We start from the raw sequence: 16,368 nt of genomic DNA, 5'->3' as shown, positions 1-16,368 counted from the left end.
CCTGGGTACGAATCAAGCCACCGCCCCCCCACCACGACCACCAGCCTGACAGCCTGGAGAGAACAAGAACTTATTAAGGAAGTACTCAATAAGTTACTAAGTGGAAGCTACTAAGTATTATTACACCAACATCACAGCAGAGGAGAAATAAGCATCTCATTTTAAGGATGGATCCTCTTTATTTTTTTGGCCGCGCAGCATGCAGGATCCCAATTCCCCAACCAGGGATGGAACCCGCGCCCCCTGCAGTGGAAACCTGGAGTCATAACCACTGTACTGCCAGGGAAGTCCCATTTTATTGGAACCAAATGAACCTCAGAGGGCTAAGATCTTGCTCAAGGTCACAGAGCCCATCCCCAAGGGGCAGGTGGAGGATTCAAACCCCTCCCACCTCTCCACAAGCCTTCCTAGAACTGTGAGAATTGACATTTTATAAGACAAGTGAAAATTTGAACATTTATTAGATTTTTAATGACATGAAGGAATTGTTGGCCTTTTTTTTTTAGCTTTGAAAAGCTTTGTGAATACGTATTAAAGGGCCATTATCTTAGAGAAGTGAGTTCTGAAATATTTACAGAAGAAATAACCTGCTGCCCGAGATTTGCACCTCAGGAGAGGGCAGGATAGGTTGTGGGTAGAGCTGTGTACCGGGTTACAAGGGCGTTCACTGTACCATTCTGTGGACTGATGCACATGTTCGAAATTCTTCCTAATTCAAAAGCGTAAAAAGGCACTTGGCAAGGTCTGACTTCCCACTCCCTCTTCCAGTCCAATCCCACAATTCTTCCCCTGGGCCAACCCCGAAATCTGAGAATTCATGTCCGTCCGAGTCCCAGTCGTCAGCGAGGAAAAATGCTTTAATGGGGGGGGCGGGTTCCAGCGGGCAGCGTCGCACTGCTCAGTGGCTCAATGATTTTCGACCCTTGTGCATGCGGCGAAGAATGACCTGGACGCCGCTTGGCTTGCTCAAGCGCCGGATCCAACCATGCTTGTTTTTGCGCTTGATGTTGCTCGGCTGATACTCGTTCCCGCGCGCCTTGCCCCGGGTCTGCTGCACGGCGGGGAGTCCCCAGGCGTCGGGGAGCCCCAGCCATGCCCGGGGCTGGAGCCACCTGCCGGGGAAGATTAGAGGGGGCGCTGTGTGACTTCTGACCTCTCCGAGCTTGGGTTTCCCGATCAATGCCAGAGGGAGCCTGGCAGCATAAAGGCGCTCGAGGAGTTCTCAAGGCATTGGAAGGTCATGTGGTTGGTAAACAGCTGGGGCCAGTCCCCGACGCCACCCTTACTCCCAGATTTGGGAAGGGGTCCCCCTGAGGACTCACCTGCCACCCAAAAGCGCCGCTGACCTACTGACTGGCCCCAACAGGCGCCCCACCGATCTGGTCGAGAAAGCCATGTCCGCCGCCGGCACGCCGTCCGGTGGCAACTATTTCAAAGCCCATAGGTTCCGTAGCTGCGGGACGAGGACTTCTGGGAAATGTAGTTTCTTCTAGGCGGAGTCCTCATTGCCGCGGGAGTTGTAGTTCTACGTAGGCGCACCGCATCTTAGGCGTGAGCGTCAGGGCCCACAGGAGAGTGTAGTTCTTCTTGTGGACCAGCAGGTGACAGGCGAACGGCGCCTCCTCCGCATGCGCGTGCGTACAAGACATTATGTCCCTGGGTCTGCTGGGAGTTGTAGTTCCTTCTCCTGTAGCTCTACAGAGGGTACCCTGGAGTGACGGTGGCGCAGCTGGTGGCAGCCTCAGGAAACGGCTGGTTGAATTTCCCACCCCCATTGGGAGCCAGGCAGACGGCACACGGCTGGCAGCTTTCCCTTAGCCCCAGCCAAGTCTCCGCCCCTTGGCGGGGAGCCCAGAAGTCTGAGTTGGTGTTGGCTGGATGTCCTTGGGGTGGTCATTCAGTTTCTCAATCTGCAGAACTCAACGGTTGCAGGCTTACCCTTGGCGGTGCCCCCATTCAGGCCCTATTTTTCTAATACTCATATCTGAGCCCTTTCCCTTCTTACACACCCTCTACGGCTCCCCATTGCCCCAGGGAAAATATCTGGCAGGCATTTGAAGCCCGCTCTCGCCATACACACACACCCTAAATTTCAGCTACAACCTCCTCTGCCTGGTGCTCCCCTAGTCATCTTTTTAAAATCCTCCTCAGATACTCTCCTTTCCCCCAATCCTATCCCTCCCTCTGGCCCAACACTGCCCCCACACAGCTCTCCCCAGACTCTCCCTGAAGCCCAGGGCGCACTCAAGGGCCAGGCTTGCAGCTGAGTCCCTGCAGGCACCCCAGTATCTCCCAGCCTGGGGAGGGGGAGGGGAGTTTTTTCTGCATTAATAAACTGTAGTCTCCCAGGAGCACCTGAGTAGGCAAGAGTGGGTGGCTGGACCTAACCCAGCTCTGGCAGCAAATTCCAGGGGATAGGAGTGGGGAAGGGATGATTAACCCCTTGTCCTCTGAAGCCCATCCTACCTGCACCATCATTTAGCAAACCACTACAATACTACAGCAGTACAATAATAATGCCAATAATGTATGGAGCACTTTCCCTGCTGAGCAAACTCATGAGGGAATTAATTCCATAGAGAAATAAATGGAGTCTCAGGGAAAGGACTTGCCCAAGGTCACATATCAGCAAAGGGTAGAGGCTGGATTTGAACTGTGGGCTTTCTGGCTCCAGCTGGGACCAGGGTCACCAGTTAAATTGGCCTATTTGTAAAACTCCAATTCCTTAATTACCGATAGCTCCAAGATATCTGTTTAATGGTTTAACGAATAACAATTTGCAGAACTTGGAATCACACAGCCGTGGTTCCAAGTCCCATCTCTGCCCCCCAGCTTGCCTTGTGACCTTGTGCCATTTATGAGCCTCAGTTTCCCCACCTGAAATTGCAAAGATCTGGGAGACTGTACAACGGAAAGGTCAGCACAGAGAGAGGGGCATGGGGGCTCCGTTTGGAGGGGACAGGGCAGTTCGGAGGCAGAGGCTAGCCGAGGAGATCCTCTTTGCGGCGAGGAGGGGCCCGGAAGACCTCAGGATGCGACCCCTTCTTGGCGGTTAACCAGGCCCAATCCCTCCCTCCACCTCCGTAAACCTTGAGGGAGGCGGGGTCGTTGCCCCAAGAGCCCGCCCTCATCCCGGAGTTGCCGCCTCTGATTGGCAGTCTAACTAGGCCAGGTCATTATGCAGCTGCTATTGGCCAAGGCTCCAGTCAGTCGGTGCACGGTCCCGCCCCCCCCCCGGGGGAGACACTTAAAGGGCCGTCTCGCTAGGCGGTAGCGGGATGTCCCCGCACTGACCGCCCTGGGCCCGCGCCCGCCCGCGTAAACGCGCCCGGCCCGACCCCGCGCCACCATGTAAACGGCGCCCGCAGGCGGACGCCGGCTTCTCCGCCCGGGACCCCTTTGCCCTGCCCCGGGCCCCAGGGCCCTCGATGAGGTGAGCAGGGACCGGGCCGTGGGAAGGGGACACTGAGGCCCCTGGGTCTTTCACTTTGGATGGGGGGTGTCCACAAAGCCCTTAGGAAGCCGCGGAGCCCCAGTGGCCTCGACCCCCGCCGCAGGGTTGACAGGCACCCAGGAGGCGGGGGCCTGGCTCTGTGGAGGGCGTCTGGCGTGGCGCATCTGCGCCCCCTTTGGCAATCCCGGGTTGGAACCCCGCCGGAGGTGGGGGGCGCGGCCTGCTTCCCCTTCCTCAGCAAGTACGGGCCACTGCAGGACGGGTGTTCGACGTTCATTATCCCCGCGGAGCCCAGGATGGGGACGGGGAGGGGTTGGTCCCATCACCAGGGCCTGAACAATGGGGGTGCGCTGCGCGGGTATCCCCCTCGAGTTATGTAACTGCCTGCAGTTGCCATGGACACGGAGTGAGGGCCGTGGAGCCCTCATGGAGCGGGATGGAGGCCTGGAGGCCCCCAGCCAGGGCTTTACCTTCTCCATCCTCATCTCCACCACTGGGGGCTGTGTGCCAGATTCCCCAGAACCCAAGGTACTGAACAGTGGGGACAGAGCATCTTCTTCCCAGAGTGTCTGAGCCTCAGCTTGTAGGTCTGTGAAACAGACCCATTGCACTCGTGGTCTTGGGGAGTTGGGCAAGGGCTTCTGGAGCTCAGTCCTGAAACCCCTCTCCCAGGGTCTCACCTTTCAGAAGCCAGGTTTAGAGGCCTGGGATGGGGGCTCTTTGGGATCTGCGCATTTTTAGATGCCTTTGGAGCCCTCAGGGTATGCTGGTTTAGTGAAAGTGAATTAAGGAAACAGTGCATGAATGAATGGACGAATGAATGAGTGGGTTTAGGAAGGCATTACTGCTATAAACCTGAGCTGGAGGGTCCTCAAGGATGGGCCACATCTGCCACAACGTTCCCTCCTCTGGGAAGCCACCCCCAGTGAAAGCCTCTTGGTGTCAGCCACGACCTTCTCTCTAGGATAGACTAGGCTGGCCCAGAAGGGTGGCCGAACGCCACACAGGCACTGACCAGACAAAACATCTCAGTGCGTGGCTTGTTCTGGCCACCCCCAAACTGGAGCCTAGATGGGGCCTCGCAGTGCAACTCACCTGACCCAGGTGTGGGGAGTGGGTGCTATGGGAGTGGAAGGCTCCCTGTTTAGATGGCCTCTGACCTGGCTGTCACAACCCCACTCACAGGACACACCATGCTGACCGGGGTGACCGATGGGATCTTTTGCTGCCTGCTGGGCGCGCCACCCAATGCTGTGGGGCCTCTGGAGAGTGTGGAGTCCAGTGATGGCTACACCTTTGTGGAGGTCAAGCCTGGCCGCGTGCTGCGGGTGAAGCATGCTGGACCTGCTCCGCTCCCCACCCCACCTCCACCACTGTCAGACGCCGCCCAGGGGGACCAATCTGGCTTGGTCCACTGCCAGCGCAGAATCACCGTGTACCGCAATGGGCGGTTACTGGTGGAGAACCTGGGCCGGGCACCACGAGCTGACCTCCTGCACGGGCAGAACGGCTCTGGGGAGCCACCAGCCGCCCTCGAGGTAGAGCTGGCTGACCCAGCGGGCAGCGATACCCGCTCGGGCCCAGGCAGTGCTGGGAGTGGCAGTGGTGGACGACGGCGGCGAGCCCGACGCCCCAAGCGGACCATCCACATTGACTGTGAGAAGCGCATCACCAGCTGCAAGGGCGCCCAGGCCGATGTGGTGCTCTTTTTCATCCACGGTGTCGGCGGTTCCCTGGCCATCTGGAAGGAACAGCTGGACTTCTTTGTGCGCCTGGGCTACGAGGTGGTGGCGCCCGACCTGGCCGGCCACGGGGCCAGCTCAGCGCCCCAGGTGGCCGCCGCCTACACCTTCTATGCACTGGCAGAGGACATGCGTGCCATCTTCAAGCGCTATGCCAAGAAGCGAAACGTGCTCATTGGGCATTCTTACGGGTGAGCCAACACTGGGGTGGGGATGAGGGTGAAGGGTGGATACTGGCAGGAACTGGACTCCCACTCACAAAATACTTCTTGAAAGATTTCCCTTCTTGAAAAATCCCGCTAACATCTGCAACAAAACAGGGATTCCTGCCACCAATGCTATTGTTTCACAATTTTTTAAAGCAGTATCTCAATCCCTGAACTATTGACATTTTGGGTCAGGTAATTCTTTTCTGTGAGGGGCTTTCTTGTGCACTGTAGGATGTTTAGCAGCGTCCCTGACCTCTGCCGATTAGATGCCACTAGCACAATGGTCTAGTGATGATCATGACAATCAAAAATGCCTTCAGATAGTACCAAGGGTCCTCTGGTAGGCAGAATCACCCCTAGCTGAGAACCATTGTCTTCAACTAAGTTCAAAAATTGGTTGCTCTGGAGACCCCAAGGGCTCCAAGGAAAGACTAATTGGAATCCCATAATTTTTGTTTACAAGGGCACAGGTTGCTATAATTCATTCTTCCTTAAAGGGGTGACAGATAATACCACCTAGCGTTTAGATGAGAGCCCACGCCATGGAAGGCTCTGGGCCTGGGTGCCCGATCACTGCCAAGTGGTACCATTCTATCCTTTACCCAGGAGGAAAGGCAGGATCTGATCAGCCAGCCAGGTTGAGAACCACTGTTTTAGCAGTTGTAGCCCATGCAACTAGACAAGAAAAGGAAATGTTACATAAGTTTCCAAAAGAAAGGAAGCCAGACTGGGAAATAGCATAGCTCCTATTTGCTTATATGGAAACATACCTCAAAGTGGATGCTTATGCTGAATGATTCCTCCAATTAAATGAGCACCCACCTGTGGAAATTCCTGTGACACCATAACAATGCTGTGAGGTCCGCACAGTTACTATGTCACAAATGTGGAGATGGTAGCCCAGAGAGGTTAAGCAATTTGCCCAAGGGCACACAGTGAGTCACTGGGACAGTCAAGTCCACCTGACTCCTGCTTGTATCTTGTCCCTCTTTTCAGCAAGGTTGGCAAACTTTTTCTTAAAGAGCCAAATAGTAAATATTTTAGGTTTGCAGGCCATAATGGTTGATCTCTGTTGAAACTTCACATGTCTACTGTTGTAGAAAGAAAGCAGACATAATTGTAAACAAATGGGCATGGTTTTATGCTAATAAATCTTTATTTATAAAATATTTTACACGTTTACAAGATTGTAAACTTAAGTTTACAAAAACAAGCAGCTAGCCCACAGGCCATAGTTTGCAAAACAAACTCTGCTTTAGGGGGAATGAGGAGAGGTACCTGCACCCTTCCACCTTGCATAAGGCAGGCAGATGTGTCACACCCAGGGGCCAATGAGAGAAGATCCTTAAAGGGAAGGGATACGCTGGAAACAGGGACGTTCTCTGAGAAGCCAAAGGGTTGGTTTAATCAAATAGCTTTCCTAACACTTGGCAATAAGTAATTCTTACTCCTTTGGGGGTTATGATGACTTTGAGGATCTGATAAAAGTTGTGTATTTGGATCCTTTCTCCAAAAGAAAAAAAATCCACCCTCAACACACACACACACACACACACACACACACACACACAGTCTCTCAATTTCAGGGCATTCAAGATGCCCCACCCATCCCTCACCCCCATTTGGTGCCCATGAACCCCAGGGGAAGAATCTTGGCCTTCAAGTATATGCCTCTGGGTGAGGGGAGGGCATTAACCCCTTCACTGCTTGTATCCTGCTGACCACTGCCCTTCAACCCTCCCCACCATCCATCCATGGGGCAGTGTCTCCTTCTGCACGTTCCTGGCTCATGAGTACCCAGATCTGGTGCACAAGATGATCATGATCAACGGCGGGGGCCCTACGGCACTGGAGCCCAGCTTCTGCTCCATCTTCAACATGCCCACGTGCGTCCTGCACTGCCTGTCACCCTGTCTGGCTTGGAGCTTCCTCAAGTGAGTGACCTGGCCCTGCCCTGGCATCTCCCCAGGGTGGATGGGAGGGGAAGCTATATGGCTGGGGCTGGCATGGGGGCACCCCTGGTGGCTGAGCTGTCATGAGGGCTCCAACAGTGCCTCCCCACCCCCAGGGCTGGCTTCGCCCGCCAAGGGGCCAAAGAGAAGCAGCTGCTGAAGGAGGGCAATGCGTTCAATGTGTCTTCCTTTGTGCTTCGGGCCATGATGAGTGGCCAGTACTGGCCCGAGGGCGATGAGGTCTACCATGCCGAGCTCACGGTGCCCGTCCTGCTCGTCCATGGCATGCACGACAAGTTTGTGCCGGTGGAGGAAGACCAGCGCATGGCTGAGGTATGGCCACCACACCCTTCAGATCCCCCTTGCACAGTCCAGGGGGACTCTGCCTTGTGCTCCAGCCCCAGGGACGTCAGAGCTTAGATGGAGAGTCAAAGGTGGAATCCAGAAAGGGGGGCTGCCTTGAACAGGTGGTAGGTTTATGTGCTGTCCCCACCGCACATTAAAAGTCAGTCTTCATGGGATTTCCCTGGCGGTCCAGTGGTTAGGGCTCCATGCTTCCACTGCAGGGGGCACAGGTTTGATCTATGGTGAGCGAACTAGGATCCCACATGCCAGGCAGCATGGCAAAAAAAAAAAAAAAAAAAAAAAGGCACTCTTCACAGTTGGGATTTGTGATGGGCTACATAATTCTTCAAGGGTGAGCTGGGGATCTTTAGATCAGATTCCCCAGAAAGGGTCTTGAGATCCTTAGGGCTAAGAATAGCTCTGGGCCAGTGGTTCTTAACCAGGGATGATTCTGCCCCACAGGGGACACTTGGAAATGTCTGCAGACTTTTCTGGTTGTCATAACTGTAGGGGAGGGAGGTGCTCTGGCATCTGGTGGGTGGAGGCCAAGGATGTTGCCCAGTAACCTACAATGAGCAGGACATCCCCACCGCAGAAAATGATCCCGCGCCAAGTGTCTGTCATGTGGAGGTTGAGAAACCCTACCTTAGCATGAGAGACTCTCCATCTGTCAGTGATTTCTCACCGAGGTGACTTTGCCCCCAAGAGACATTTGGCAACGTCTGGAGAGATTTTTTTTTTTTATTTATTTATATTTTTTATTTTTGGCTGCGTTGGGTCTTCGTTGCAGTGCGCAGGCTTCTCATCGTGGTGGCTTCTCGTTGCGGAGCATAGGCTCTAGGCAGGTGGGCTTCAGTAGTTGTGGCTCCAGGGCTCTACACCGCAAGCTCAGTAGTTGCGGCTCGCGGGCTCTAGAGCACAGGCTCAGTAGTTGGGGCGCACTGGCTTAGTTGCTCTACGGCATGTGGGATCTTCCCGGATCAGGGCTCGAGCCTGTATCCCCTGCATTGGCACGCAGATTCTTAACCACTGCGTCACCAGGGAAGTCCCTGGAGAGATTTTAAATTGTCACACTGTGGCGGGGGAGTGGGATGCTATCACTGGCATCTAGTGGATCGAAGCCAGGGATGCTGCTCGACATCCTACAGTGCACGGAACAGTCCCCATCCCAGAGAATGATCCCACCCCAAATGGCATTAGTGCCCGGGTTGAGAAATCCTGCTCTGGACATATTGTAGGCACTTAATAAACGGCGAATGAATGAATATCCAGTTGGGCTCCAGCAGGGTGACAGGCCATCTTCCAGATCCCCCTTGGGTGGAAGTGGAGGAATATAGGGTAGATTGCAAGAAGGACTTCCTGATGCTGGAGGCCATGCATAGATGGGGGGGGGCGGGGGGAGTCCCAGGGCAGCCTGGCCCCGAGCTCCGTCGGCCTGTCTCTGCCTGCCCTGAGCCCGCGTCCTCCACAGATCCTGCTCCTGGCCTTCCTGAAGCTCATCGATGAAGGCAGCCACATGGTGATGCTGGAGTGTCCGGAAACGGTCAACACGCTGCTCCACGAATTCCTGCTCTGGGAGCCCGAGCCCTCGCCCAAGGCCCTGCCCGAGCCCCTGCCCACGCCCCCAGAGGAAAAGAAGTAGCCGCTGAGCTGGCAGGGTAGCGCTTAGTGAGCCGAGGAGCCTGAGGAGGGGCCCGGAGCCGGAGTTGGGTCTGCCGCCCGCGAGGACCACCTGGGCGGGCCGTTCGCTCCAGTGGGCGGGGTCAGGTCAGAGAGACGCCCCCCAGGCCGGCTGGGCAGGACGTGGCGTTCGTGGGAGCCAGGTGGACACACCGCTCTCTGCTAGTCCTGCGGGACCCATCGGTTTTCGGGGCCAACCCGTGGAGGATGACCTTGTACAGAAGCCCCCTACCCCAAAACGCCAGGGCCGAGGCAGGCCACCACCCCGCTCTCTGTCTTCCGTGTTCGCCGTGCTTGATCCTGGGACCCACGAGCCCCGCAGGGACCTTCGAGACCCCGCCCCAATGCCCGAGACCCCTTACCACCCCCCATTCCTCGGCGCTGGGAGCTATTGTGGCCCAAGGAGGGAGGGTTTGGGAGGGGCTGGCACCACCGAACCCGCACATCTCAACTTGTAACTCAATAAAAAGTGACAATCTGAGCCTCCAGGCCTGTGTTGGGTGACCGAAGCGCGGGGCCGCCCTGAGCCTCAGTTTCCCCAAGTGCAGACTGAACTGAGTCGAGTGCCTCCCCTTCAGGGCTGGCCCACAGAGACTTGAGGATGTCGGCCGTTCAGGCTTGTTTCCCGAGTTCCCCTCCCTCCTCAAAATGCAGGGGCTACTTGGGCAGTCTTTCCGGAGCAGAAGGCGGATAGGGGGTGAGCTGCCCGTCCCTGGAGGGGAGAAGGAGAACCAACTGAGGTCGATGCTGAAGTTGAGGTGAGGATCCGAGGACGGTTGCATCTGATTCCAGTAGCCATAATTGTGTCAGCTGTATGCAAAGCCCTGTGCCGAGTGCCTGCACCCATAGGTTCATTGAATCCCCTTCACTCCACACCACACAGCAAGTTAGTACCTCTTACTGTCCCATTTTATCTTATAACTTGGTTTTGAGTGGCTTTTGTCATGATGATTTTTATTTCGAATCTTTTTTTTTTGAATCCAGATTTCTCTGGATTTCCCTGCTCCATGGCTGTGCTCTTGGTCCTCTATATTTTATTCTAATGTATGTATATCTAGGTTTACCCATGGTTTGTGTGTCCAGTGGGAGATTTGTCCCCTCAGTTGCTGCACCTTTGGTCCTTTCCCCACTGGTTTGTGAACCCACCTTTAATTTAAAGGGGTTCTTACAGGGGCACTGCTGTTGGTTGACAAATTCTGGAGATACGTTTGATTGTCACAACTGGAGGGGGAGGTGCACCTGGAATCTTGTGGGTGGAGTACAGGAATGCTGCCCGACACCCTACAGTACACAGGACGGCCCCCGGCCCCCACTGCAAGGAGTAACTTGGTCTCAAAAGTCAGTAGGGCTAAGGTTGGGATACCCTGTGTTTTAGACAAATCCCACCTCTTCTGGGCCTCTTTTTTTGGTGGGGGGAGGATGTCTCTGGATTCTTTCTGTTTGTGTATTCTTGGGAGATGGCATGCTGTTTGGTTTTTTTTTTTAAATAAATTTATTTATTTATTTTTGGCTGCATTGGGTCTTCGTTGCTGCACACGAGCTTTATCTAGTTGCGGCAAGCGGGGGCTGCTCTTCGTTGCGGTGTGAAGGTTCCTCATTGCGGTGGCTTCTTTTGTTGTGGAGCACGGGCTCTTAGGCATGCGGGCTTCAGTAGTTGTGGCTCACGGACTCTAGAGCGCAGGCTCAGTAGTTGTGGCTCGCGGGCTCTAGAGCGCAGGCTCAGTAACTGTGGCGAACGGGCTTAGTTGCTCTGCGGCGTGTGGGATCTTCCCATCCCGGGCCAGGGCTTGATCCCGTGGCCCCTGCATTGGCAGGCGGATTCTTAACCACCGCGCCACCAGGGAAGTCCCAGCATGCTGTTTTAATTGCTACCACTTTATCAAGCACCTGTTTGGTGTCTGGGAGAATTACTTGTCTTACACATGAGGAAAGGGAAGCTCGGAGTGAGGTTTCTTCAGCTCAGTTAAAATGGTAGAGCCCAGGCCCACTCCAGAGGCAGGAACCCTAATTACCATAGCAGCCAGAGTAGCCAGGGGCTCAGTAGTGGAGGCCAGGAGGCAGGTGGAACCTTAGCCCGCCCCCTGCAGGACCTGGTTCTCTGAGCCACGATGACAGGCAGGTGACGAACCCAATGAGGCAGCGGATCTCACCAAGTCCCTAAACCCACTGGACTGCTTTGAAGAAGCAAGTTCTGGAAAATTTAAGTGATCCTGCCACCACCTCACCAGGATAGTGGCTTGGCACTTACTGAAGCTTTTTGCACAAAGAGCAAAGAGGTTAGTGATGGGGTTAGTGATCCCATTTTATAGTGGAAGAAACAGGTTCAGAGAAGCAACACCAGGAGGCTCCAGTCACACAGTGATGCCAAGGAGAGCTGGTGTCTCACACCCACACCGCGATGACCTCCCCAGCTCTGCCCACCCCTCAATACACAAGTCGGTACCTCGAGAACATCCCCGGTACCTCGAGAACATCCCGACACCCGCCGCCTTCCCCCAGAGAATTTCCGCCTGCAGGGCTGCCTCTGGCTCAGTAGGGCTCTGAGCCGAACACTTTACCCCATGACGGTTTAATCTGATTTCCTCAGTGACCCCCTGAGGTAGAACCTCGCACTTTCCCCATTGTGTACAACTGAGGACAGTGAGGCTCAGACAGAGAACTTGCTGGTCCAAGGTCCCACAGCTGGGAAGCAGCGAAACCTAACTCTTGAGCTGGGCAGATTCCCTTCATGTGGCTGAGGAAGCCCCCAGCCCAGCCTACATTGTGGGTCCCCTGTGTCAGGGAGATAAAAATGGACTCTGTTTGCCCAAACAGGACCAAACTGCCAAAGCACTGGCATATTTCAAAGCACCAGAGTGTTCCAAAGAACCTTCTGGTCTACTTGTTCTCCTCCCACATCCCCTTATTCTCCACCCATGACAGGGAGCTCACTACCTATCCAGCAGTTCCATCTGTAATAAAATCCTCCCTCAGCCCGAGGGAGAGATTGTCCTGCTGCTCCCCCACCAGCCTTCTGGAGCTGGAGATGGGGGGCTGCTCTCAGCGCGGGGCAGCTGGAACATTCAAACACCCTGATCTCGACCTAGGCTGGATGGCCAATTCCCCAGTGCTCAGCCACGGGCCTGGATGTCCTGGGGCCATAGCTCTCGCTCACCCTCAGCCAGGAAGACAAGGAGGGCACGGTGCAGCAGATGCACCCCCAAGCGGCGGCGCCGGGTGGGTGGCCAGCTGGCCACCACTCCATAGCAGTGTCCTTGCTTCTGGTTGGTCAGCGTCTGGATCCCTGGGGAGATTAGGAGTAAGGTCACAAAAGCAGCCTCCAGGAACCCCAGGCAGAAGTACGTGCCAGTAAACCCACTGGGTATTGCCCTCGAGCAGGGATAAACCAATGGAGCAAAATCTGTGCATGTGCAGGTACATCATTGGTGCTCAATAATTGCTCATTGAATGAATGAACAGCCCTGAGGGGCAAGGGGTGAGGGAATCGGTAGATCAAGTGCCCTTCATGTGACCACCCCCCCCCCGACCCCACAAGCCAGGCACCTACCTAGAGCATCCACAAGACATGCTTCTCGAGTGTAAGCCTCCACAGCAACCACATGCTGGAAGCAATGCAGGGAGACAACACCGCGACCACTGGCCCAGATGTCTAAGATCTGGCGCACCTTGGGGCAGGCCTGGGGGGAGCCAGGGCAGGGTCAGAGGTCTGCCCCCCAACTCCCTCCTTCCTCTACCTGCCCGCAACTGTGCCACCCCTGCCATGAACCTGGTCCTTATCCTCACACCTGTTTTCCTGGCCACCCTCGGTGGCTAAGGGCCTTCCAGAGGTGGACATTCGGCCGGGTCCGTGTTCCCTTGCCCACGTAGAAGATGGCATGGACAAAAATCCGAAGGCATTCAGCCAGGGTCAGTGAGAAGGCTCGGGCTGGAAGGTTCTGAGTCTTCCTAGATGAAGTAGGTGGCTCAGAGAAGGAAAAGTGACGAGAGTCGCCCCAGAGGCAGTCTTTAAAGACAGAGCAACCCACGCCCAGTGACCCCTATTTTATAAAAGGCAGGGTGGGTGGCTGTTCGCCAAGGACACTCAGCAGCTTGAATTGGATCCAACTGCCTTTTATAGATAAAGAAGCTGATGACCAGAGAGGGCCAGTTTCCTTCCTAAGGACACACAGCAGATAAGAACCAATCTCAGAATTTTCCAGTTCCCACTTCTGGGTCATTCCTGTTCCAGGTACCTGGGGTCCAGCAGCAGATATGTGAAGCTGGACTTCATGACCCCCTCCCGCCACCGTCTGGTGGGTTCTGGCCGCTCAAACTGCTTGGCAAGTGCATCCTCATCTGCCTGGGCATCTGGGATACGGCCGGTCCGCAGGGCTTTGGCCAGCTCTGGGCTGTGCCCTGAGAATTCTAGGCCTGGGAGGGGAAACTGAGTCAAGAGAGACAAAGGAAAGGATGGTTCCCAGAGATGAAGGGAGAAGTAGGTTGCACTGAGAGCCACGGGTCTCCGAGGACTCCTGGAGGCTCCTTGGACTCTGGATACTAACCACGAGCAGCCTGGGCTTCTTCTAGTGGTTGGAGGTAGTATGGCCGGGTGAAGGACGTGATGGGACCGCGGCTCTTGCCAAGTGCCCGGAGCCCTTGCAGCAGCTCCAGGTCAGACGTGGTGGGGTCCGGTGGGCACTGGCAAGAGGTGATGGGGTCCCTGCCACCTGTGGCGCTCGCCTCATCCTCTGTCAGCCAGAGGGCAGCCACATCACTGTCGAGGGACAACTGGTCATCTTTTGGGATGTGGAAGTCAGAGGGTCCAGGCAGTGGTTCCCAAGGGGCACTATGGGCTGGGCTCCTCTCTGGGAAGAACTTGGGGGAGGGGGAGGCATCTGGCAAGGTCAGAGTCAGGGCCTGCAGACGGGCATTTAGTTCTGCCTCCCTGTCCTCCACGAGGGCTCGATGTTCCTGCTGTGGGGTACCCGAAGATCTTGGCACCCTCTGGGACGGTCGGACACCAGCCCAGGGGGACATGTGGGCAGTTGGGTCCTCAGCTCCAGAGGCCTCAACTGCGGTGACAAAGGAGGCAACTGAGCTGCAGTCCCAGCATCCTAGGGGGGACTCCAAGCTGCCATCTGTGCCAGCAATCTCAGGGTGGGCAAGGAGGCTGGGGGGTCCAGGGCCAGCCTCCAGGCTCATGTCCTTGTCATCACCTCTGCCCAGTGTTGTGGAGTCCAGTGTCACACTGGGAGGTCCAGAGGGGCTGATATTCAGCCCCTTTCCCCAAGGGCCTGGGCCTGGAGCAGGGGATAAGAGTGGGAGTCAGAGAGGAGGGGAGGAGGAAGTGAGAGACAAAGATGGAAGTCAGATCAGACAGAAAGAGGCGGCTGCAATCGCAAAGAGGAAGGACAGAGTCGGAGGCAGAGAGACGGACCAGAGACCTTAGTCGTGAAACAGAAACAGTGGGAGAGCGTGGATGTCACACACAGAGACCCGCAAAGCTAGATCAGAGGCTAAGCACCCCCAGCCGCACAGGCACCACTCACTGCCAGGCTTGGGCTCGGGCTCTGGCTCCTGGGGGTCTGCCCGGGTCCGTGTTGGGGTCCTGGTCCGAGCCTCCAGCTCCCGAAGGACACGCACACAGTTCTGGTGCCCCTGCTGCTCGGCCAGGTCCACAGGCCGGAGTCCGTCCTACATGGGCACGGTCAGCAGGGGGCGCCCTCTTCCCTCCCTCTCTTCCTCCCTTCCTTCCTCTTTCCCTCCCTCCGGGTTTGCCCTGCTACAAACAGCGCTGGGACCCCCACCTGGTCGCGCAGCGCGGGGTCCGCTCCCTGGCTCAGCAGCAGCTCCAGGCCGCGGCGACAGCCCCAGGCAGCGGCCACGTGCAGCGGCGTCAGCGCCTCGGCCGATCTGGGGCAGGAGAGGAGGAGGGGTCAGTGGAGGAGGGAACTCGATCTCCGCCCCCATCCTCCCACCCCCCGCACGAGGCCTTGGCTCTCAGCACCCCCATTTCTGCCCTTCAGCCTGAGACACCACACTTGGAACCTAGATCCTGCGCCCTCGGGCCAGGACCCAAACCTCTGCTCTCTGACTCTAGAGCGCCTACCACCAGATCCGAACCTTTGATCCCCATTTGGCCTCAGCGCAACCTCATACCCCACCCTCGGTCTGGTACCCTGCCTCTGCCCTTGGACCCTCAAGATCCTTCCCCAGATTCCCCAAGCTCCGCCCCCGGGCATTGAGTCCGCATCCTTGAACCGTGGGACGCCCTCTCCAGGACTCCCAGGTCTTTCCCTCGGACTCGGGAGACCCCTCTCCGCGGAAAAGCTGCCCGGAGCCCAGACCCTGCCTCACCGAGTGTTGGGGTCCCCGCCTCGGCGCAGCAGGGCCTCGAGGCAACACAGACTTCGCGGGCGCTGGGCTCTGGCCGCCAGGTGCATGGCCGCCGCGCCATCCTCAAGCACCAGGTTGGGGTCAGCACCACGGCGCAGCAGCTCCTCCACTGCCCTAAGGACAGAGGGTCAGAGTGGACCGCGACACTCGCCCCCTACCCCTGGCCCACCCACCCCGTGCCCTACCCTCACCGCAACTCCTCCTTCCGCAGCGCCGCCTGCAGCCGCCGCGCCAGGACTGTCGCCGAGCCCATGCCCCGGCGGTCCCCCAGACCAGCTGCCCGACCTGCCGATTTCCAACTTCCCGCGGCGCCCTTGTGCGCACGCGCCGCTCCGCCCCTCGGCCAGGGTCCCCGCCCCTCGGCGCAGCGCAGGGTCCCCAGCCAGGCTGACCCGCGACGCATTGTCGTCCACATCTAGGTTCAGGAGCTCTAATGCTGGCCCGAGCCTGCGACACCAAGTAGTGCCCAGTCAGGGCTAGGGGCAGCCGATAAGGTCCCGGTAGGGTGGAGGTCGTCGTGTGTGCCGTTATCTCTCAGAACCGCGTAAACACTAACAGCCTGCTGGAGTGGGTGGAGCTACGCTCCCGGGACCCGATGGTGCCAAGGCATT

General features: G+C 56.7%; 3 protein-coding genes across 3 annotated transcripts; 1 reads left to right on the top strand and 2 right to left on the bottom strand.

The window, feature by feature from the left end:
* Window positions 1-179: 179 nt before the first annotated feature.
* On the bottom strand, window positions 180-1,545 carry MRPL34 (mitochondrial ribosomal protein L34). Its single transcript, XM_079917867.1, has 2 exons — window positions 1,323-1,545; window positions 180-1,112 (listed from the first exon to the last, which is right to left on the bottom strand). Exons 1-2 carry the CDS (start codon window positions 1,394-1,396, stop codon window positions 899-901), a joined length of 288 nt encoding a protein of 95 aa, XP_079773993.1. The 5' UTR covers window positions 1,397-1,545; the 3' UTR covers window positions 180-898.
* Window positions 1,546-3,084: 1,539 nt separating this feature from the next.
* Window positions 3,085-11,021, top strand: ABHD8 (abhydrolase domain containing 8). Its single transcript, XM_079917479.1, has 5 exons — window positions 3,085-3,433; window positions 4,640-5,387; window positions 7,169-7,339; window positions 7,474-7,690; window positions 9,174-11,021. The coding sequence occupies exons 2-5, from the start codon at window positions 4,648-4,650 to the stop codon at window positions 9,342-9,344; spliced, it is 1,299 nt and encodes a 432-aa protein (XP_079773605.1). The 5' UTR covers window positions 3,085-3,433; window positions 4,640-4,647; the 3' UTR covers window positions 9,345-11,021.
* Window positions 11,022-12,316: 1,295 nt separating this feature from the next.
* On the bottom strand, window positions 12,317-16,010 carry ANKLE1 (ankyrin repeat and LEM domain containing 1; the record flags this gene model as incomplete). Its single annotated transcript, XM_079918923.1, has 10 exons — window positions 12,317-12,333; window positions 12,537-12,665; window positions 12,930-13,059; window positions 13,168-13,327; window positions 13,615-13,792; window positions 13,924-14,661; window positions 14,911-15,055; window positions 15,169-15,274; window positions 15,719-15,871; window positions 15,949-16,010. 10 exons carry the CDS (start codon window positions 16,008-16,010, stop codon window positions 12,317-12,319), a joined length of 1,818 nt encoding a protein of 605 aa, XP_079775049.1.
* Window positions 16,011-16,368: the final 358 nt, after the last annotated feature.

This window comes from Stenella coeruleoalba (genome assembly GCF_951394435.1).
Source record: "Stenella coeruleoalba genome assembly, chromosome: 3".
Classification (NCBI taxonomy): Eukaryota; Metazoa; Chordata; class Mammalia; order Artiodactyla; family Delphinidae; genus Stenella; species Stenella coeruleoalba.
Note: the sequence above shows the minus strand (reverse complement) of the source record. Positions and strands in the feature narration are given on the sequence as shown.